General features: G+C 55.7%; 2 protein-coding genes across 8 annotated transcripts in view; one reads left to right on the top strand and one right to left on the bottom strand.

Annotated features, from left to right (window-relative positions):
- Positions 1–315: 315 nt before the first annotated feature.
- PEDS1 (plasmanylethanolamine desaturase 1) lies at positions 316–21,237 on the bottom strand. 2 transcript variants are annotated; one of them, XM_045444251.1, is made up of 6 exons: positions 21,113–21,237; positions 13,252–13,371; positions 6,571–6,662; positions 5,279–5,423; positions 3,746–3,958; positions 316–1,784 (listed from the first exon to the last, which is right to left on the bottom strand). In XM_045444251.1, exons 1-6 carry the CDS (start codon positions 21,234–21,236, stop codon positions 1,663–1,665), a joined length of 816 nt encoding a protein of 271 aa, XP_045300207.1. In that variant the 5' UTR covers position 21,237; the 3' UTR covers positions 316–1,662. The 2 variants fall into 2 exon arrangements, with proteins under 2 accessions (XP_045300207.1, XP_045300208.1); XM_045444252.1 differs by lacking the exon at positions 21,113–21,237 and adding an exon at positions 17,701–17,767.
- An 86-nt stretch (positions 21,238–21,323) lies between these two features.
- The window catches only part of LOC123580033, a 233,138-nt gene continuing 232,042 nt past the window's right edge, over positions 21,324–22,419 (top strand). For 2 of the 6 annotated variants that reach the window (XM_045444254.1, XM_045444253.1), the window contains exon 1: positions 21,324–21,982. In XM_045444254.1, the coding sequence (XP_045300210.1) occupies positions 21,324–21,982 (659 nt within the window). The remainder of the gene's footprint in view (positions 21,983–22,419) is intronic. The other 4 variants (XR_006703092.1, XR_006703090.1, XR_006703091.1 and 1 more) reach the window with 4 other exon arrangements.

The following is a 22,419-nucleotide window of genomic DNA, read 5'->3' as shown; positions in this document are numbered from 1 at the left end:
CTTCCTCAGCTTGTGAGGCTCCATATAACAAGTCCTGATTTTTCCAACCATATCTTCCACTTTCCCCTTGTTCACTCCAGTCCAGTCCCACTGTTTCCTAAAAACCTCAAACTTGTTCCTGCCTCGGGGCCTTTGCACTTTCTGTCCAGTCTGCCACCGCTTCCCTTAGTTGGCTCAATCTCCTACAGGTCTCAGGTCAGATGTCACTTTCTCAGACCCTCCCTGACCATGCTGCCGAAGCAGCCCCACCCTACTTTTCCAATGTGATTCAGTATTGTTTGATTTTCTTTACAAATCACCATCTGAATGTACATATGCATTTATTTATGTTTATTGTCTCTCAGGAGGTCAACTCCACCAGGGTAAGTCCTTGTCTGTTTGTTCAGTGCTGTGTCCCAGTGTCCAGGTCAGAGCCTGGCACACACCAGGCCAATAACATTTGCTGAAGGAATTCACTAATAGGGATCAGCCTTCATTACTCGATCATCATGACTTCCTGCAAGGCCATCCTCACCCAATCATGGGTCCCCTCCAAACGTGTTTGGAGCATATGGCAACATTAATTCACTGTGTCTGGTGAAAAAACTCCCATTCTGAGCCCAAGGTTGGGGGAAGGGAGCTGGGAATGGGGTAGAGGTGGGGTCTTACTCTCCAGGATCCTTAACCACCCCCCCACCAGCCAACCAGGAAATACGAGGCAGCCGAGGTTAAGTAGACTCTTGCTGCTTTGTTATAAATATATTATGTACATCCAAAACGTGACATTAAAATATTACTCCGTGTTACAGAAAAGATATTAAGGCTTTCTATTATTTACATTAAACAAGCAAGCACCTTTAAAAAAAAAAAAAAAAAAAAACCAAAACAAAACAGCCCAATTCTTCCTTCTCTGACATTCCCCTAGCCAGAGGGGACACCGTGTCCCCTTCCAAATGACCAAGACCCGTTGCAGGGGCTGCACTCTGTGAAGACATCCTCTGATTAGAAGTATCAGCTCTGGCTGGAATCACGTGGGCAGGTGGGGGACGGGCAGGGGAGAAGGGGTTCCAGACTTGGGCAGGGGATTCCTGCCTCTTCTGGCCGGCTGCCCTCAGACCCTTGCTCACTTTGCCATTCTTGGGTGGACAGGCTAGGCTGAAGGTGGCGCCTGGGGCTGTCCACCCACCCGGGTCTTCGGGGTCAGTTCACAGGGCCATGGCAGGGCAAATGCTCCAGGGACACTTAGGTGTGCCTGGGGGCTCCTAGACCACTGGGGACAAACGAGAGACAGATAAGACGACTCAGTGGCCCCAACGCCAGCCACGCTGAAGGGCTGCCCAGTGGGGGGGTGGGGGTGCTGTAGGAGCGCAGGGAGTGGGTGAGCTTCTCCTCTACCCAAGGAATGGCTGGCAGGGCGGGGCTCCTTTTTCTGCAGAGTCAGGCTTGGAGACAGCAGCTCAGGTGGCTGGGGAGGGGCCAAGGAGAGAAAATGAAAAAAAGGAAATGAAAAATCAGTGGCTCAAGTATTCTGTGTCACGGGGGGTGGGCTGGGGGTGCCCGGGCCCAGCCCAGGAGGCGTCCTCTCCATCTGGAGGGGCCAGCACGAGGAGGCTGGAATTTGGCAGATGGCTTCGGTTTAGGGGGCTAGGGAGGGTTGGCAACAAGGTGGCAGGCTCGGAGTAGTTATTTGATCTTCTGGGCCCATTTCATGTCATCGGCCCGAGGCTTCTCGCCGGTCAGGCCCTGGATGAGGTCTTCTAGGCGTCTCCAGAAGCCTATCTTCTCCAGAGGGTAGTTGAGCCAGCCTGCAGGGGGGAAACAGGGCACCAGGGCGTTGAGTGGGAGAGCAGCAGTTGAGGAGACGGAGCAAAGTTGGCTTTGCCTGGGGCAGGAGCAACAGGGAGTGAGTCCGTAGAGGGACAAGGGCTGACCAAGGGGATGGGGACCTCCCACCAGTGGGCTTAGGGCTGCTCAGACATGCCTTTGTCCCCTCATTCGTTCACTTTCTTACCAAGTGCTTACTATATGCCAGGCACAGTGGCAGCATTTCTTATCACTGGGCTCCACTGCCACTTCTTCCAGGAAGCCTTCCTTGACCACATCACCCTCTTCTGTTTCTTTATATCCTTTATGATAACCTGTGGCCGCTTCCCTGTTTTGTGTTGGTTTTTCTCCCCAACTCCCAACCACAGCACCTGCTCCACAGAGCAGAACTCTGTTCTCCCTCTGTTGATCCCGAGTGTCTGGGATGGTGACTGGCACAAAGATGTTCAGTAAATATTACTTCCCATCTTATTTCATCTGTATGATAGCCTCCTACCCAAAGAGTAGATACTCCCATTTTCCGCATGAGAAGACGGGCTCAGAGAGGAGTCTCCCCGTTAGCGAGTGGCCAAACCAGGCCCGATCCTAGGCTTGGCTGAGCAGTTAACTGATCTCGGCAGCCTCAATTCCACCCCCTCCACCTGCTCTCAAAGAACATGACCTTAAGACGTACGAAGAATATTTTCTGTGGTTCTCAGTTCTGTCTCCAGAAAGACAACGCACCGCTCTCCCCGCAGAAACTAGTAGCCGTGACTTATCGAGTACTTATTATGTGCCAAGCACTTCACATCTGCCATAGCGCCCTTCACGCCCTGGCCCCGTGACAGTCCTATGTAAGGTGGCGGCTGCAGCCCCATGCTGTGCGTGAGAACAAAGCACATCCAGGGAGGCTTGCTTCCTAAAGATTCACACGAAGAGTGGAGAGCTGATCGTAAGCTGTAGCCTGACTTGCCATCAAGGTGCTGACAGCACCTCAGACACCCTTAATCTTGAAAGATGCCAGCTGACCCCAGAAAACCTGCTCAACTCACCTCACTTCTTTGGTACTGGTCCTGTAACTACTGATGGCAGGTGGGTTTCCTTCCTGTTCCTTGGTCTCACCAGGCGTGTTCCCGCCTCAGGGTCTTTGTACTTCCTACTCCCTTTGCCTGAACTGTTCTGTCACTATTTAGCTGCAGGGCCCTCCCACGCTTTTTTTTTTTCTTCTTCCAGATTTCTGACCGCCTACTATGAACAGCTACACGCTGGCCTCCCTACTCCCTCTCTGCCCTTCACCCGGCTTCGTTTTCGCCAGAGCACGCCTCACGACTGGGCATTTGTCATCTCCCCTGCCCCCTGCCCCCAGTGCCCTTTGCTCCAGCCACACTGACCTCCTCGCTGTTCCTCAAACCAAGCAGGCCTGTGTGTTCCTCCTTCGGGGACTTCACACCCTCTGTTCTTCCTCCAGCTCAAATGTCTCCTCGGTGCACTGACCACCTTATTTAAAGGGTAAAGTCTCCCATTCCCTTCTCCTCACCTACCAGCAGTTAGCATGGTTAAATGGAATGTCCCCTACTAGAATGTGAATACCATAGCATGGTTAAATGGAATGTCCCCTACTAGAATGTGAATACCATAGAGGCAGGGATTTTTGCCTGTTTGTTTCAGTGCTGGAGCCTCAGCCCAGGACGGCGCTTGGCACATAGTAGGTGCTCAACAAATATCTGCTGGATGGATGGATGGTTGAAATCACGACTCTAGGAGGTGGGAGTGGGGGAGGCGGTCTCTCTCGTGCTGCTGCGTCCTCAGCACCTACACTTGGCACATGAATGTAAGAGCATGTTCCTGCAGGGCAAGGATGATATGACCTCCTCCTGTGACCTCTGCCCTCCTAACCCTGAGGATAGAGGCAGAGCTGGGGTCGGGGCAGGGCAGCCTCTTCCACGCCACCCTGGAGCCGCACCTGTGGTGATGCAGAAGTAGGTCTCGTGGGGTGAGACGTGGTGGATGCGATGGTGTTTGCGTGGCAGGATCACGTGCCAGTCCTGCAGGAGGGTGACCCAGCGTGGCAGCCCGAAGTACGTGTGCGACCACTTGTGGATCTGGTTGGTGAACGTGCCGAAGATGGTCAGGCAGAAGACGAAGCACTCCCAGGGGTACAGCTGCTCCAGCGCTTCTGCGGGGGGGGGGGGGGGGGGGGGGGGTACAGGGTGTCGAGGCTGTCACGGGGGCAGGGCCACCACCAGCCTGGCCCTGGCTCCTCGTCCCTGAGCAGCTCCTTCCACCCTCCCCCATGGTCTCAGGCAAGTTCAGACTCCCCTCTGGGCCTCAGGCTTCTCTTCTGCTCAGTGGGCAGATCGTGCAGGAAGCACAAGAAATAGTTACAGGTGTGGGCTCCGGAGTCAGGCAGAGCTGGGTTCAGGTCCGTGCTCTGACATTTCTTGGCTACATGAGCTTGGGCCAGCGGTTCTGCCTCTTTGAGTCTCAACTTCATCGTCACTAACACGGCAATAGGTCTTTGTCCAGGTTCCCAAAGGCAGAGCCTGAGACAAGGGTTTACGGGGGTGGGGTGGGGTGGGGGGGGGAGGGAGGGTATCCTCTGTTCGGAAAATCATCTGAGGGAGTGGGGAAAGCAGGGGGTGAGCTAAACAATGATGGGTTTGGGGGAGTCTTGTCTCAGCCTGATCCTGGGGGCAGCTCTGGAGGGTTAATGGCTCCACAGAGTTGGTCCCACCCAGAAGTGAGAGGGCTGGTCTTCTGTCGGCTTTTCCTGTCCCTTTACGTTTGGCTTTAGGCTTATCCCAAGGGGAGACGTATGACCCGCCCTGGCGGTTCCCAGAAGGGACAGCTGGGAGCCGTTAGCAGCCGCTGCTTGTGGCAACTGGGGGATGGGTGCACACGTGGGGAGGATCTGAGCGGGCACCATGGCACCACACCACAGACACCCACACCTCTACCCACCAAGGGGCTGCTCCAAGGACCAGCGACGTATCAAGTTGTTAGGACAAGACGTGGCCTGGCGGGAGTATTCAACCTCCCCTCCCCCGCCTTCTGCCCACCTGGCAGATGATGTAACTGAGGCTCTGACAGGTGAAATGACTTGCTTTGGGACAGGTTCCCTCCTTAAAATAGGGCAAAGATCAGAACTCAGAACTTCCTGAGTTCACTGCCCGTGTTGGCCCTACTCAGCCAGGGCAGCCAAGCCAGGAGCCCTGAGGGCCAGGCAGGTAATGCAGGTGAGCAAGCTGGTCCAGGTGTAGGACAGCAGGGAGGAGTGGGGACTGTGTAAAGGGGGCGGCCGCAGCTCAGCTCCCTCCCAGTGAAGCCAGAGGGGAACAAGGGCCCAGGATGGCCGGACTGGATTGTTCAAGAGAAGCTGGAAGCACAGATTTTTATGTCAAATGTGCCAATTTTACAGGATGATAACTAAAAGTTTTTTAACGTAGTGAGGGGACTGTGTCCCCACAGCCCCCTGGCAGCTGGCAGGCACACTCACCCGGGCTCTGGGTGCGGAACTTGTAGGCCATGTTCAGCAGAGGCAGCAGTGTCACCAGGCAGTTGTCCCCATTGGTCTCGATGAAGTCGTGTCGCGTGATGGCTGTGGGGTCGATGTGATGCTCGCGGAAGGGTCGGATAAAAGCCTGGGGTGGAGGTGAGGGTGGGAGAGGGGGTACGTCCGACCGGTCAGCCTGTGGTGGCCGGCCTCTCTCCACCACTTGCTGCGCATACTGGACCCGGGCTTACCTCCTTGCCTTCAGGATGCCAGAACGCTCCGCCATCATACTGATACAGAGCCCCCCCAACCTTCAGGGTCCTGCTCTAAGCTGCTCTAGCAGGAGGCAGTCAAAATGACTAGGTGGGGACCGTGGCACGGTACCGCCCCACTCTGGGCCTCAGTCTCCCCAGCAGGGGTGTGAGGGGAGTTGGAGACCACCTCCACCCTTCTTCCCCACTCTAATACAGTTGAGGACACCCCTCACAGTGGCAGGCAGGCCCCTCTATTTCTTCCCAGTGTCCAAGCCCCTCTTTCTGGTAACAGCCTCCCCCTCTTCCTCTTCTGTTGGTACATACTGTCCCGATGGGGCAGAACCTAAAGGTGAGCACGTGACCCTGGCCTGGCCAATCAGAGCATCCCGGCTTGCCTGCCACAGTGACAGGGATGGGTACGTGACCTGAGCTGGGCCAATGGGAGTGTGCTATAGGACTTTGGCTGCAACTGTGGGAAAGGAGAGTTCCCTTTCCACTGAGGGGGCCGAGCTGGAAGGATGAAGGGAAAGCCTATGTGACAGGGAAGCCAACAGAGAGGAAAGCAGGGACAGACACAGAGAGAGACGGAGTCATGAGAGCATGGTCTGTCTGTCCTACTGGACCCAGCCACGCTTTCACTTGGCTCTACTCTTGAAATTTTCGGGTACGCGGACCAGTACCTTTGTTTGGTTAAGGCTGTTTGTATTGGACAACCCAAACAGTGTGGCACAAGGTAAAAGTTCAACTAGAACCAATGGTGAGGTGCAACAGGGCTGGCAAAGGAGAATGAGCCGTGGTCCCCGAATTCAAGGGGTTCAAAGCTCTCTATCCCATGCTTGATGCTTTTGCTTCCAGAAAATTCCAGAAATCCCAGGATTTCTAGTCTGTTCTGGTCCTCGAGGAGACGCAGGGGGTCAGGCTGGAATGATGGCTTCTGCCTTTCAAACAGGGAAATGGGAAGCTCGGAGAGGAAGGGGGCTCACCCCGCATCAGACAGCCCAACCTGCTTCTGCAGGAGACGGGCTGGGTCAAGGTACTCACCTTCCCCACGATGGGCAGCTCCACGGAGCCCCAAGTGTCAGCTCCCCAGTGCACCAAGCCAGACAAGAAGTCAGCAATGAGAGCGCCTGCAACTGTGGACAAGAGGTGGGTGAGGTAGGGGACCAGGCAGGCGACAGTCCTGCCCACCCTTTGCCCCAAATCAGGGAGTCCCGCATTCATTCACTTGCTTGCTCGCTCACTCACTCACTTGTTACGGGGGGTGGTATCTCTTCTCTACTTGGGATGTTTTCCTCCCTGTGAATGGAGTCTCAGGGAGAGCACTCCTGTCCCTTTACTTGCTCTGCCCAGGGATATGTGGGGACTCATTTGTTTGGGGAGTCTGGAGGGAATCAAGGGGGCAGGCACAGATCAGCTCGACTTTTCCCTATCAGGAGCTGACTGGGCCCTTCTCTCTGACCCCCAATCATTCCACAGAGGGAGGCCCACTCTGCTCCAGTGCTGCCAGTGAATAGATGGAAATGTGCTTTTGGGGTCTGTCGTCAGAATTCCCTCAGGCGCAGGCAGTAGCCATGCCTTCCTCCCCAACCTAGCTTGTATCACAATAAATGTGGTAATTTGGCCCCTGGCAGCCTTTTCCTTGTTCTCAATGTGTTCAGAACTGGACTGGGTTCCTGCAAAGACCCCAACACCATCCACTTGCTTGAAGGTTCGGTATAACATAGGGGTTAAGAGCTGTTAGATCAGGAAATCCCAGCTGTCTCTCACTAGCTGTGTGACGTTGGGCATGATACTCAACCTCTCTGTGCCCCAGTTTCCTTTAGATAGATGGGAATGATGATTACAAAAAACAGTGGCTGCCATTTATTGAGCACCTTCAGTGCCAGACAAGCGCTTTACGTGTTTGATCTCAGCGGATTCTCACAATCCGGCTGAAGCTGGTACCCTCCTTATTCCCCCTTTGCAGCGGTGGAAACAGTCCTGGAGAACACAAGTTTAACTGGACCGAGGTCACAAAGAGGGCAAGTGGCAGAGCTGGGCTCTTAACCTGCCTTGAGGTCCCAATCTAACACGGCAGGATGCACAACCACTCCTGCACACAGGGAAACTGAGGCAGAGTGGCTGACTGCTTGGGCGAGGTAACATCCCAGTGCTGCCCCCATCACTCTCCCTGCTCGCTGCATCTCAACCCTACTGGCTTACTGACGCCCTTTCCCTTGCACACCCTCACACGCCTCTGGGTCTCTCTCTGCATTTACTGTTCCCTCCGCCTGGAACATTCTTTCCCAGGGTATAGCACAGTTCCCTCCTTCACTCCCTCCAGGTCTTTGTTCAAACATCCGTTGAGTGTTTGACATTATAACCACCCCCATCTTCCACCATTTCCTATTTCCCGTCTCCTTCCCAGTCCCTGGCACTTATTAGGGGTTCAGTAAATATTCCCTGAGTTAATCAGTATAAAGCTGTTAGGAGTCAAGCTGCTGTGAACATTCATACCCAAACCTGGAGGCGGACATATGTCATCATTTCTTCATAAAAATGCCAGCTATTTATTTATTTATTTATTTTTACTCAACATTTACTAAGCACTTATAGGTACCAGGCCCTGTGCCAGCCCCTTAAATGTTTTATCTCTTTTAATCCCTAAACTCTACCAAGGCCAGTTCTAAGCCGGTTACACATCTTATCTCCTTAATCATCCTAAGCATTTAATCCTTACAGATGAAAAGAATGATAATAATAAAAACAATATTAGAAAAACAATGTTTGTGACAGTGGTTAACATTTATGGAGTGCATCCTTTACGCCAGGCACTATGTCAAAGGTGTTAGACATTCATTATTGGAACATATAACCCTTCATACTTTAAATACGGGCTGTGCCCAGGGACTTTCTTCCAGGGAGGATACGGTGGGGAAGCGGGAGGAGAGTAACTTCAGAGTGGGGAAACCTGACACTCCGCGGGCCAGGTGGTCAAGGTCAAGTACATGCCCCGGCTATGTGATGGAAATGGTGCTTTGCCTCTCAGCTCCTCCTCCCAGAAACATACAACGTGGTCTAAGAAAAGCATGAGACAAATTCCTGTAGCGAGGCATCCTGTGAAACATCAGGGTTCGGGGCGCCTGGGGGGCTCCGTCGGCTGAGCGTCCGGCTTCAGCTCAGGTCATGATCTTGCGGTTCGTGAGTTCGAGCCCCGTGTCGGGCTCTGTGCTGACAGCTCGGAGCCTGGAGCCTGCTTCGGATTCTGTCTCCCTCTCTCTCTGCCCCTCCCCTGCTCGCACTCTGTCTTTCTGTCTCTCTCTCAAAAATAAACATTAAAAAAAAAATTTAAAAAAGAAATATCAGGGCTCCTCAAAACTGTCAAGGTCCCCCAAAACAAGGAAAGTCTGAGACACTGTCATAGCCACAGGGAGCCTAGAGGAACCCGATAACTAATGTGAGTGGTATCCTCGAAAGGACCCTGGCACAGGAGAAGGACATTAGGTAGAAACTAAGGAAATCTGAATAAACCATGGTCTTTAATTTGTAATAATGTATCCATATTGGTATGTTGATTGTAACAAATGTATGACACTAATGTAAAATATAAGATGTTAACAACAGGGGGAACTGGGTGCATGGAGCCTACGGGAACTCTCTATACTCTTTTTTGTTCTAGTAAATAAAGTCTATTTCTGAAAAACTGCATCATCTTATTTCACGTCCATAGTTTTGGGCCCCAACACATCCCGACTCTCCAGAGGAGAGGCCAGAGGAGGAATGAGACTCAGAGGGTAAGGACAGTCAGGGCTGCTGACCGGCGGCCAGGGACTACTGTGAGGGCCATTCACAATGATGCTGTGTTCACGTCCAGGTCTGGGAAATGGGAACATTAATAATAGCACTTAACTTTACTTACGTGCGATCGATTAATAAGCTGGGCTAATACGTGTCAAGTGAGTCCCTGGGACATGGTAAGCACTCCCAAATGTAGCTATAGTTAGTAGTTTAGGTGTTACCACCCTCTCCAGGCCTCAGTCTTATCATCTGTCAAATGACCTGGCCTTTTCAGGCTGCAGAGCAGGGAGGGATGTGTGCTTTGGACAGATGTCAGGAACGATTTCTTGGCGAGAAGAAACAACTTGCTCCTTGGGCTCTGTGACCCCCAGGCCTCTGAGAGTGGGGGTTTCTAGAGCAGTGACTCTGGGCCTCAGGGGGCTTTAGTGGAGACAGGAGAGGCAAGCACACAGAGCTTCTCTGTCCTAGCGCAGGGGGCAGTGGCTAGAGCTGGCTCATCGTGAGGGCAGCTTTGGCCTGGTTAGCACCCCATGGTACCACAGGGTACAGGACAGGCGATGAGTCACCCCAGGCTACCCTGACTCACTGGGTGACCTTGGGATAGTCCTTGGGTCCCTTGGGGCCTTCACCTCGCCACAGGTTACCCAGCTGTGACTTCTTAGCTGCTGCCCACCTCAAGGCCTGGTGTGGAGACCACAAGGGTGGACCGCGAGGGTGGACTGCTGAAATCCCGGCTCTACCATCGTTCAGCACAGACTCCTCACCTGACCTGAGGCCCTGGGCCCTCCGACCTCATCGCCAGTCTTTGCACTCCCCGGGCTCCCTTGCCCGGAACACCCTCCCCGCTCTGTCTGCCAGAAAACTCTTACTCAGCTCCTCAAGGGCCAACTCATGGGCGCCCACACTTTTCCTCCATTTTCCCCGGGTGCCGCTAACAGCTCAAGGCTCCCAGGGCCGTTCGTTTGTTCGCTCTTTCATTCACGACAACGCTGTCCCTGTCAAGGTCACTAACGACCTCCATGTGGCCAGATCCGGTGGTCCCCTCGCTGCCCCGTCCTGCTGGCTCTGCTCAGCGGCTGCTCTCAGTTGAGCCTCAAGTCTTCTGGAGACACTCTCCCCTCCTGGCCTCTGCAGCCCCTCTGGCCGCCCCGGCTGGCTCTTCCTCCCCCCCCCCCCCCCCGCATGGAAGCACTGGGGGCTCTCCGCCGGCCTCTGGGCTTCACACACCTCTTCTACTGCGAGGTCTCCCAGATTTCTATCTGTAGCCGCCTTCCTGGACTCCAGACTCGGATTTCCAACTTCCTGCTCGGCACCTTGCCCTGGCTCTCAGGCAGGCGGCTTGAGCATCTCGTCTCAAGCCGCCTCTTGGGGCCTCTGCCAATGGAAGCCCATCCCTTCCATCAAAGCCCGTGGGTCACTACTCACGGCCAGCGTGACAGGATGTTCTGGCCGCTCGCCTCGCGCAGCTCACTGAGAACTTGAGGATCCTGCACCACTGCCGCTGCCCTCACCGGGTGTGGGCCAGCATCCCCGCCCCCATCCATCCCGCCTGCAGCCCCAGCTGACGTCAGCTCCCTACAGGACACTCCCCAGTGGCTCCGCACGGCCTGTAGAATTAAACCCCAAGTCTAGACCAAGGCACTGCACAATCTGCACCCTGCCTCTCTCAGCAGCCAGCAACTACCTTTCCTTTGATCAATTTTCCCCAGCCACGCTGGCCTCCCGCCTGTTCCCTGGGCGCATCCCAGCCTCTGGGACTTTGCACCTGCTGTTCCCTGCTGCCTCTCCCCAAGATATCTGCCTGGCCTCCTCCCTCACCTCCTTCAGGTCTGTGTGCGGATGTCATTTTTCCAGAAAGGCCTTCCCTGACCTCTCAACTCTTCCCTGGCTATTCTCTTATCTCGGTTTTGCTTCCCAGCATTGCATCATCTGTCTGTGTTTATCAACTGGGCACCTTTTCATGTTTCCGCCTTCCCTGGTTTCCAGGGCCTGCCAGGGGCACCAGGCTTCTGGAGAGATAGTGCTGGGCTAGAGGCAGCCTCTGCAGACTGGCACGGTGCCTCGCCTCCTGCATGTTAACACACAAATCAGGGTGGCTACTTAAATCAATTAGGGACTGTGCAAACACCACTATCAGGAGATGGTCTATTCTCATCAGCTCAGAGGCCAAGGCGTGGGATGGGGGAGCTGGTGTCACATTCGGTGACCAGACAGCCAGAGCGCTCCCGAGCCAGGGCCTGGAGGCTCTGATCCCAACCAGGGAAGGAAGGTGGCGACGGCCTGGGACACCCATCCTCCTGCCTCACACAACACAGACGTGGGCTCAGACACACTCTCCTCCCAGTGCTAACCAGAGGCCCTACGGGCCCTGCTGGGGGAGTCTGTGGCTCTAGAGCTGGGCACGTCTGGATGTGTGATCCCGGACTCTGCTGGGCCAGCCGGCAAGTGGCCCGGCCTCTCAGGGGATGGCGGTCCCAACCTCCGCACTGGCTCGACACCAAGAGTTGAAAGTACTCCACGTGCAGCTTGGTGCATAGTGGACACTTGGGAAAGAATCCATTGCTAAAGAGACCACGGTGGTCTGAGCCCTCGCGAGTGGTTATGTCGGGTGGGGTCTCCTTCCCACCTCTGTTCAGTCGCTGGCCCCTCAGCAGCTACACACCTGTGTGAGGCCCTCACAACAGCCCGAGGAGGCAGGTGCCACAAGCAGCCTCGACTTACAGGTGTGGAAACAAGGCTCGGAGATGCAACAACCCTAGCCCCAAGGCAACACAGCCACAAGGCCGTAGAGCTGGGACTTGAACCCAGAGCCTGCATGCAGCCACCCCCAGAGGGGACATCAGGGCTCACGCCGGCCACATTCCTGCCCCTGAATGTAAGGCTCTGAGGCAGAGAGGCTGCAGGTGCACGGTCCCTCTCACCCCTGGGTAAGGGGGGGCGGGTGTGGCTCCTGAGGCGGGGCCCAGGCTCCCCAGCACCGGAGGGGTTAACTCCCTCTCCCCCAGTTGGCCCGCACCCACCACGTGCCCACCCCAACGCAGACCCAGATGGCCCAATTAGCCAGCCTGAGCACTATTGGCTTAGGCGGCCAGAGTGCTTTTAATGAGATTGTGGGAGCTGAATACGCAGGGAGGGCTGGGCGGACAGGCCAAGGGCACAGCCGCCCCCCCTCAGCCTGGGAGCCCGGAGCAGGGGAGGGGATGAGCGCCTGAGTTCAAGGGCAGAGGGGAGGCCGGTGCGCAGGCAGGAAGGAAGGGAGTCACCTCAGGACCTGGGAGTGGAGACGGTGAATGGAGAGCTCTATTGTGCTTCTGGCTTGAGGTGTGATGCTGGACGGGCCCTTCTCTGAGCCTCAGTTTGCTCATCTGGAAAATGACAACAAGTGTAGCATCCACCTCCCAGGCTGTGGATGGGGGAGGACTGACCAATGGGAAACACTCAGCATGTGCTAGAAGTTACAGCCTGCCCATTCATTCATCTCCTGATGCCATAAATATTTATCAAGTACCTACCATGAGCCAGGCCTCGCACTTGGGGCTGGGGACCCAACAGTGAGCACACAAGAATCGCTACTTTCAGGGAGTGAGATTTGAGTGAAGGGAGACAGATACTAAACAAATAAATGTACTGGACAACACAGTATGCTGAGGTGACGGTGTATGGCAGGGCTGTTACTTTTGAGGGATAATCAGGGAGAGCCTCCCCGAGGAGGTGACCTGTGAGACCTGGATGAGGAAGTGAACCAGGTAGGTGTCTGAAGGAAGAGAGTTCCAGGCAGAGGAACAGCATGTGCAAAGGCCCTGAGGTACGAGTGTGTCCAACAGTGCACGTGTACACCCAAGCACACACAGCCACACACGATTACACATGTATGCGAGCTGCCATCAGAGTGGGTCCCTGACTCCTAAGGAAACTGAGGCCGGCGGCGGGACAATCGGTACTCACTGACACCCAGCACGACGAGGGGCGTGTGCTCCCAACGGGCCAGCAGCAGAAGGTGGACCAAGTTGTGGGCAATGAGGCTGAAGCACAAGATCACGCAGCACCACTCCTGGAAGCGCTTGCCTGCAGGGAGAGGAGGCCAGAGGTAAGTGTGGGGCGGGTGGGGGAGGCCGAGGGATCGAGGACCAAAGCCAGGCAGAGCTGAACCCTGTAGGAGCTCTTCAGAGCTCAGGGAGTCTATGGTGCTAACCACAGGCTGAACTTAGGGACTGCCACGAAGAACGCCCACCTATTTCACAGACGATGTCACTGAAGGCCAGAGTAGGGGGAGAGTCTGCCCAAGGTACAGGCCCGTGAAGCTTGCCTTGAAGGGCCGATTCTTTGGCAGACAGGACCAGAACTTGTCTCCGGGCCCTGGTGGGCTCTCCCCGGAGGCCCCAGAGGGAGATTCAATGAGCTTTTTCAAACTGACATCATGGCATCACCTATCCCCTTTTACAGGTAATCATTCGGAAGTGGAGTCTTTAATCCCAGAGGATCAGATCCTGCCCAACTGGCATCCAGCAAGGCTCCAATGAGTCAGGAATTTAGGAGAAATGGGCCTTGGTTACCATGTGCAGGGCTCCTGCCAGGAGCAGGGGGTCTGGGAGCACAACACAGGAAAGAGGAGGTGCTCCCAAGCCCTCCAGCCACCAGGCAGGTGACGCGGAGCAGTAAGGTGGGCTGGGTGGGGGCCGTGGGATACTGGCTGCCCATGGATCCTCTGTCAAGCGTGGGCATGGGGGGTGGTTGCTAACGGCCTGACCACTGCCAGGTGGGAGTGTGGGCCCAGGACGCCTGAACTTCTAACACCCAAGGGAAGCCAGGAATCAGAAGCGGTGTGCGAACTCTTTTTAAACTTCCTGCCGCGTGTTTTTAAAAGGCATGTGAGCTCAGACAAGCTGATTCACTCACTGCAGCTCCGTCTGAGGTGTCTGAACAGTCCAACACCGGAGGGATCAGCCAGATTAACTTGGTCCACGGCATCTCTGCAGCCAGAAAATAAGTCTGGGCGGCTGTCTGCATGTGGACAGGGAAGATGTCCAGGGCCTACTGGTAAGCGCAAAAAAGCAGCCATTTATGTGTGAAAAGAAAAGAAAGAAACTGTCTAGTCAAGACTGGCTTCCACTTATTCCTCTCGGAATTTAATATTCGCGAATGTGCTCCTCCACCAAAAATCTTTTCTTGTAATTGTAAATTAAAGTAAAAAATAAATGAATAAAAGGAAACGAAAACATCGCGTGGGTGACACAGAATGTGTTGCAGGTCCCCTGGGGATATTATTTTCCCAGGCAGCTGGTCCCAAGGGCATGGAAGCTCCTTAACGACAATAATTTTCTTATCATCAGTGTTTAACATCTACCGAGCAGTTGCTATATGCCAGGTACCTGCTGAGGTGATGCCGTTTTGCAGATGAGAGATCTGAGGGTCAGAGTGGCCCCGAGAAGTAGCAGAGGCCGCAAAGCTAGTCAGTTACAGACTCGGATCCTATGGCCAGGCAGGCCCCTGTGAGTGGTCAACAACTGGAGGGGGCCATGGTAGACAGAGAGGCTTCCTCCTGTGTCTGCTCTCCTTACCTGGAGCGACTCTGGCAATGCTCCTGCAGATCTCAACCTAGAACCTCCACCTCCAGGAGGCTATCCATGATGCTTCCTCTGACTCTCAGACTCCTCCAACATGGGGCCCATCCTGAGGGGCTGTCACTGCCCGAATGACGTCCCTCTTCCCCTACCCACATGTGAATTCAGGAGGCCCAGGGCCATGTCTGGCTTGCTCACCAGGGCCCTGGCACACAGTTGGCACTCAATAAATGCCCGTGAAATAAACAAATTCCTATATGTCATCTTAGAGGACAACTGCCAGACTTTGTCTCTGGGTGCTCGTCACCAAAGCACCTTAGAAGGAAACAGCAGGTATTCCATTGCTCCTGTTAGGCATTCCATTCTCCCTCAGAGAGAGAGAAGGGCCTTACCCAGGATGTACCACACACAGCACACTGTGCCCTGGGCCAAAATCAGAACAGCTGCCCTCCCCTTGCCCCGTGAAAAGACCGAGGGTCAGAGGGGAGAAGGAACATGCCCAGGGTTGCATCCTCTTGGCCCCCACTTGTACAGATGAGGACACTCAAGTCCAGAGAGGGCAGGACCCCAGTGGTAGTCACACAGCAGCAGAAGTGGGCCCAGAACCCTTCGCATTCCACTTCTTCGTCAGGGACTGTTCCCCGTGGGCCCCATGACCCTGTTGCCCCAGCAGCCCCCCTACCTGGGGTCACTGTCATCTGGCCCAGCTGGCCCTTCCCCTTTCTGGTTCCTGTTTGCGGCCAGGGCCTGGGACTCAGAAGCAGAAGTCCGGAGGGGCATGTGGAAGGGGCAAGGAGAAGATGATTCTTCAGTGCCGACCCACCTGCCTGACCCCCAGCCTGCAGGGACAGCAACGTGATCAAATAACAGTAACGGTGGCTGATACGCACTGAGGCCTAGCACAGCTGGGGTGGTCGGGTGTGGCTCACATCAGGGATGTTGCAGAGAGCAGCTCCCTCCAGCATACTCAGCTCTCAGTTAAGAAAAAAAAAAATTAGCTACATTAAAAAAATAAATCATATAAAACTCCTAATTTCCTGCCTCCCTTGAGAACACAAGGCTCTGGGCGCCACAGGCCTGAGCAGCAGCGGCTGCTCCCGTCAGATGGGGCAGGGGTTCCTGGTTCAGCCCAGTCTCCTTCCCTCCCTGTGGCCTCACATTGGGTGGCTTCCTGCAGTCACCTGCATTGAGCCTGAGACAGTCTCTCTCTCGTTCAAGTCTCAGTCCTTCCAGGAAGGAACTATGTGATTTCAGTTCCCAGACGAGGAAACTGAGGCTCAGTGGGTGAAAATGAGGAGCTGGGTTTGGATCCTGAGCTTGTCAACGGGACATGTTAGCTCGGATGTTCTAAAGACAGCCCAGCTCTCTTCCCATGCCTTCGAGAACATCCCTGAAGTCTGAATATTTTCCCATCTAGACCCCATCTATCTTTGGCTTCTGGGATCTGGATCCTTCGCAGACCAAGTGCTTCAACTTTGATTCATAAGAAGTACATCTATCATAAGAGCAGTCTTCATTGAGCACCTACTATGTGCCAGGTACAATGCCAGGATGAGCTCAGCCAGCCCTTCCCATACACTGTGGGCTGGGGACTACTTGCCCTGTCTTTCACAGGGAGAAACTAGGCCTGAGTGATGAAACGACTTTTCCAAAGTCACAGCATGGACCGTCAGCCTGGCAGGGCCTATAGGGTCAGGTGGTCTAAGTGGTGTCACTTTACAGATGGGCAGACTGAGGCCCAGGGAGAGAAGGGCTCTGCTCAGGACATATGAGCTTGGGCCACCTCTGGCAGAGAGCTGGGCCTTGTTTTCCTGAGCCAGCCTCTGGCCTGGCTAGGGTCCATGATCTGGGCTGAGTTATGGCAGTGAATGCTTGTTGGCCTGGGGAGGAGATTGGGCCTATGTGTGGTGGCTGTAGGGCTTGGAGGAGCAGGGAAGGCCAGGCGCCAGGCCTCGGCCATCTTTGCTTTCCTGGGGGCAGGCCACGGCAGCTACGGGCTTGGCATCGGGCCCGACTCTTCTAGTTTCAGTCAGAGAAGCCCTGAATAATCTGCACTTCTGATGCCCCTTGGCCTCAGGGAGGTGGGGGCACAGGAGACAGAAGTCAGGGAGGGACCAGAGAGAGGCAGAGGAAGAGGGACAGAGAGACAGACGAGACCGAAGACGGATCAGAGACACAGAGGAATGAGAAACAGAGAGAAACAGAGTCACGGAGAGATTATGGGAAGACAAAGAGAAAAAAAGAAAAGAACATGGCCAGAGGGGAGAGACAAAGAAATAGAAAAAGAACAAGACAGAGGAAAACAGAGACAAAGCTCAGCCCAGGGTGGCAGGGACCAGGCCTGGCCAGGGAAAGGGCCCCAGGTCTCTGGCTTCAGTCAGGCCCACGTGGGGGGACTGAATCTTTCCTCTGACCCTAAGCTAAGAGACTCTTGTGTCCCCCAGGGCCACAGGCACCTGTACTTAGCCAGGGTGGCTTGAACAGCTGGCTCCAGTGGCCCCTCAGGATCAACCTCTGGAGCCCGGGGCACCTGAGAAGTGGCACACATATGGGCAGGTTTCAGCTGGCACCTGCCGGGAAGCTGGACACCTGCCTTACCTGCGGGCTTGCCCACGAGGCCTGCGAGCCCACCAGGTCCTTCACAAATCCCAGCACAGGGCAGGCTGCTGCCGTAAAACCCAAACCCAGAGTGCAGGGGGCTCCTGGGATCCGCAGGCCCGGGCCTCAGCTCCCTGGCCAGACCCTTGGGGCCCACGGGGTACGGCTGAGGCTGCCTCCCTCCTTGGCCCCTGCTGCTCCCACCACCCAATGCCGCCTCGATTAGACTACTCACAGCTCCCCGCGGACACTAGGCCCACTCTCTCTGCCAGCGGCCCCGCACGCATGCTGTTCCACTGACCTGGAACACTGGTCCCCCTCCTGCACACCCACCCCGGGGCTGGCTCACTCCCACAGTGAAGATTAAGAACACGGAACCTAGAACACCCTCCTTCTTCCACCAGTGTTCTGGTTCTGCTGCTAACGGGCTATGGGGCTCCGGGCAAGTCCCTACTCTTTGCTAAGCCTCCGGAAATGTCTTCAAGTGGGACAGGGTATCCCTGAAGTGACAGCACTTCAGGCAAATCAAACATAAGCCGTCCCCGGGCTTGCTGACCTGGCCCTCTGCTAGGGGCAAATGCAAGCCTAATCCCAAGCAGGACAAGCATTAGGAAGAACACCTTTGGGGGGTGGGCGATGAGGAGGTGATGGGGTCCTCGGTTTCCTCCCCTGAAAAATGGGGTTAGTACTGAGGGTGTGCCCCAGACGGTTGTAGTAAGTGTGAAATAAGCATGTGAAGAAAATGTCCAGCACAGCCAGTGCTCAAGAATGTCAGCTATGTCAACTGCCTTCTCATGGCTGCTGTCACAGTACCAATCCACTTCTGGCCCCAGGAATCTCAAGAATTCAGTCCTGGAAGCCAGAAGCTTCTCCTACACTCCCCTTGCTCATTTTGTTCCAGCCCATGGGACTCCTACCATGCAGTCCCACAAACACTCCAGGTGTGCTCCCACCTCAGGGCCTTTGCACTTGCTGGGTCCCTGATCTGGACCATCCTTCCTCAAATATCTTCAGGTCTCTGTTCAAGTATTACTCACTCAGTGAAGTCTTAACTGCCCCCTCTCTGAAATGTTATTGCCCCCAATATTTCACTTCCCCCTTTTCTGCTCTATATTTGCTCCATAATGTTTGCCACCACTGGGCAAGTGGGCTATTTTCCTTATTTACTGGGTTTAGTAAAATGCCACCTTTTTTTTCCCCGGTCTTGTTCATTGCTTTGCCCCTGGGGCCTAGAACAGGGACTGGGACAAAGATGCTCCCTATGTGTTGAGGCTGGTCCCTCATTTTGTAAGTCAGGTCCAGAGAGGTCAAGGTACTTCCCCCAAGCCCCGCAGGAAAGGGACAGGGAGGTGGAGGCCTACGAAATTTGGAGAAACCAGTCTGATCAGTCTCTCACTCCTCTGCTCCTCACTGCCTGGCTTCCTCCCCGCTCCAGGTCAGGAGGAGATAAGGCCTTGACTGAAGGTTTGGGGCACCCGGAGGCTGCCTGCAATCTCAGATCCCTCCGGGGCTGTTCTTCAGAGGGTGAAGGGCATTTGGGGAAATCAGACCCAGACAAAGATGCAATCATGGTGGAATGGAGAAACGGCAGTCCCTTGGGGAAGCTCAGGATGCCTGGGTATGATTTGGTTGAAAGTGGGTAGGGTTTACTCAGGTGGGGAGAGCTGGACACCAAAGGAGGAGGCCTTTAAATCCTTACCCTCGATTCTCACGTGGTGAGTTTGAGGGCCAGAGAGGAGAGACAGCTGACTCCGAAACTCACAGGAAAGGCCAGATTACTGGGTTAGCAATAGGGAGTGCCCACTGCAAGCCGGGTGCTGCTCAAAGTTTGATCTCAGGGAGCCTGGGTGGCTCAGTCGGTTGAGCGTCTGACTTCAGCTCGGGTCATGATCTCACGGTTCCTGAGTTTGAGCCCTGCGTTGGGCTCTGTGCTGACAGTGCAGAGCCTGCCTGGGCTTCTCTCTCTCTCCCTCTCCCCAACCTGTTCTCTCTCTCTCAAAATAAATAAATAAACTTAAAAAAAACCCCAAACAACAGGTGGATGATCTCATTTTGTCTTCCCCCAAACACCAAGGGGCAGATAAATTTTACTTTGTATCCATTTTTTAGAGGTGAGGAAACTGAGGCTCAGAGAGAGAAAGTGGCTTGGTCCAGGTCACACAGCTAAAGAAGCAGCCAGGATGCCACGTCCAGTCTGTCCCAGGACGTACAGGCGGTTTCAAGTCCACAGGCTAGGCGCTGTAGGAACAGGCTAAAGAAACCACGGCATCATGGACCAGGTGCCCAAGTCAGGTTCCAAAAAATCACTCCCAGAGCATGGAACTGCAAGTCTAGAGAGGCCTCTGTGACCTAGGACTCAACAAGAAAGCCAACGGCCCAAGGTCACACAGCCAGTGATGGCAGAGATGGTCGGCAAACCCAGGCCAGTCAGAGTAGAAAGCCAAAGCTGGTAGTGGACCCATGCCCACGCCAGGCAAGGGCTGTGCGTGGTGGCTGTCCCCTGGCAAAAGGAAAGATGTCAGAATGTTCGACAAACAAAGCTTGGTGTGATGGCGACATTCAGGCGGAGGGGCCTCCTGTGGCTCCTAGTCACCTGACTCTGGAGTTGATGGCACTTCCTTAACCTCTGGGGACAGAGTGCCCAGGCAATGAGATTCCCCGGGCTCTTCTGGAAGTCCGAGAAGGGTGGGGGAGCTGGTGCTCACTGGAGCATTTAAGCGGCAGGCACAGTAGGAACGAGCCAGGGACCTTGGTCTGAGGGCTGAACGGGGGTGGGGGTGAGGGGGCAAGGGTCTGGAAACTGTGGTCTGGTTTGGGGAAAGGGAGGGCTCCAGCCCCAAGTCCTAAGGGCTGGACTTTGGGCTTGCATAGGGCAGGGGCTGAAACTGGAAGATTTGCCATGCCCTCACCACCTGGGATTCTGGAATACAGCGAGGGCTGAGGCCCCTCTCTGCGGGAGGTGGGTGGGGGGGGGGGAGCGGGGTGGTCTGTGGCCACTGAAGCTATAGCTAGAACAGAGCTTGGGGGAAGGGCGGCGTCGGGGATGCTAGGAAGCCTGGACCCCATGCGCTGAGGTTCTAGAGCAGAGAGGCTGATGTGCTCAGATTTGGGGGGGGTGGGGTGGGTGAGGTCACTGTTTGCAGCCCAGGGCCCTGGCTGGGGCACAACTAGGGCCCTAGTGTGTGCATTCCGGATCTAGGGAACGTGGAATGGGATGTGACTTTTAGGAGGCCGGGGGCAGTGCATGCAGCTGAACGGCTGCGTCCGGCTCGGACAGGGTCCTGGGATGGGGGTCCTTACTAAGTCTTGGGGCGCTCTTTGCAGCCTCGGGTGCTCCGAGGCTAGGATCCGGATCGAGGGGTGCGATGGGAGCTCTGTATGCGGCCCGGGGAGCTGATGTGGCAGTTCCTTGATATAGGCACTGTACGTTCATCTAGAAAGCCCCGTGGCTGGGGCTGTGGCTTGATCTTGGAAGGGGCGCTGGGGTGGGGTCCCCGGACTTGGGGGCGCTATTTGCAAGTTTAGAAGCAGAGGCTGGAGTTCTGCATCGGGGCCTGAGGCTGGGGTTCCCATCTAGGGAACCCGGGATCGCTGTCCGTAGCCCGGGCTAGTGACTGCAGGCCCGGAGGGGGGCCCGGAGGTCCTACCTGGAGAGTAGAGCGCGGCCAGTTCGCGGGCCCCGGCGTGCTGCGCGCCCCAGCGCCGGCAATACGCCGCCTCGTCCTCATCGAGCTCCGGCTGCTGACCGGGCCCGTCCTCGGCGCCCGCCATGGCCACTCGCCCGGCCCGCCCGGTGCGCTCAGCTAGCGGCGGCGGCGGCGGCAGGGCCGCGGAACCGCGGCGAGATCACGCCGCCCAATGACCGCCCAGCGCCGGGCGCGGCGGCGGCGCCGGCGGGGGCCTCGCCCGGCCGCGCGTCACAGCCAATCGGGGACCGCGCCGGGGCCGCGATGGCCAATCAGCGGCCTCCGAGCCGCAGCCAACCGCGGCGCTCCGGGGGCAGGAGCGCAGCTGGGCGCAGCTGGGCACGGAAGCGTGGGGCGGCGGCGAGTCCCAGCTCGTCGCGGTTCGCCCCCGGCGGGGGCCTCGGTTCCTGCCCCCACGGAAATGCCGGCCGTGGCACCGCCCATCTCTCGCTCGGTTTGCCGGCCTGTGCAATGGGTCGAGGCCGTGCGCCACCGGACCCAGAAAAGGGCGTTTCTTCAGCACGCCCTGTCAAGCGCCTCCTGCGTGCAGGGAGCGCGAGTGGAGGGCGCCGGCCCGGGGCTAGAAAGCCAGCACTTGGTGGACACTTTGAACCGTACTCCTGGGCTGAGGCCCATTCCCACTGGGCTAGCTTCTCGAGCCCTACCTCGTGCGGAGGTCAGGAGGACCCTGCGTACACCTACTGTGTGCCAGCTGCTGTTGAGCGTCCCGGGGAGGAGAAACGTCGAGCCCGATCCCCAGGACCTCTTGTTCTCCCGAGGGAGAAGACAGTACACTGAGGAGAATGACCCTAAGCGTCACTATAAGATTTGGTGAGCGCTTAATATCTGTTAGGCGCAGGCCCAGGAGCGAGTCCACAGCCTTTCATTTACTCTTAATTCCCAATGATGTTGCCTCCTGGGGGGGGGGGCCCTCTTGCCCTCCCTACTCAAAGTTGCCCCCTCCTCCAGTCACTGTGACATCATCATGTTTTGTCTTCACAGCGCTTGTCATGGGCCATAACATGTGGCATTCACCAGAAAACCAGTTCCTGAGGGCCCGGACTTGCTTTGTTCTCAGCTGAATCCCCATGTCGGGATCAGCATAGGGCACGTGGTAGAGGCTCAGTAAACACTTGCCGAGTGAATTAAGGCTCAGCCCAGTGCATTTATTCAAACCTTTGCCTGTTTCAAAATGGGATGATTTGTCTTTTTGTGGTTGAGTTGTAAGAGTTCTTCATGCATTCTGGACGCTAGCCTCTTACCAGATA

Source organism: Leopardus geoffroyi, chromosome A3, assembly GCF_018350155.1.
Source record: "Leopardus geoffroyi isolate Oge1 chromosome A3, O.geoffroyi_Oge1_pat1.0, whole genome shotgun sequence".
Taxonomy (NCBI): domain Eukaryota; kingdom Metazoa; phylum Chordata; class Mammalia; order Carnivora; family Felidae; genus Leopardus; species Leopardus geoffroyi.
The sequence above is the reverse complement of the archived record's forward strand: the minus strand, read 5'-3'. Positions and strand labels throughout refer to the sequence as shown.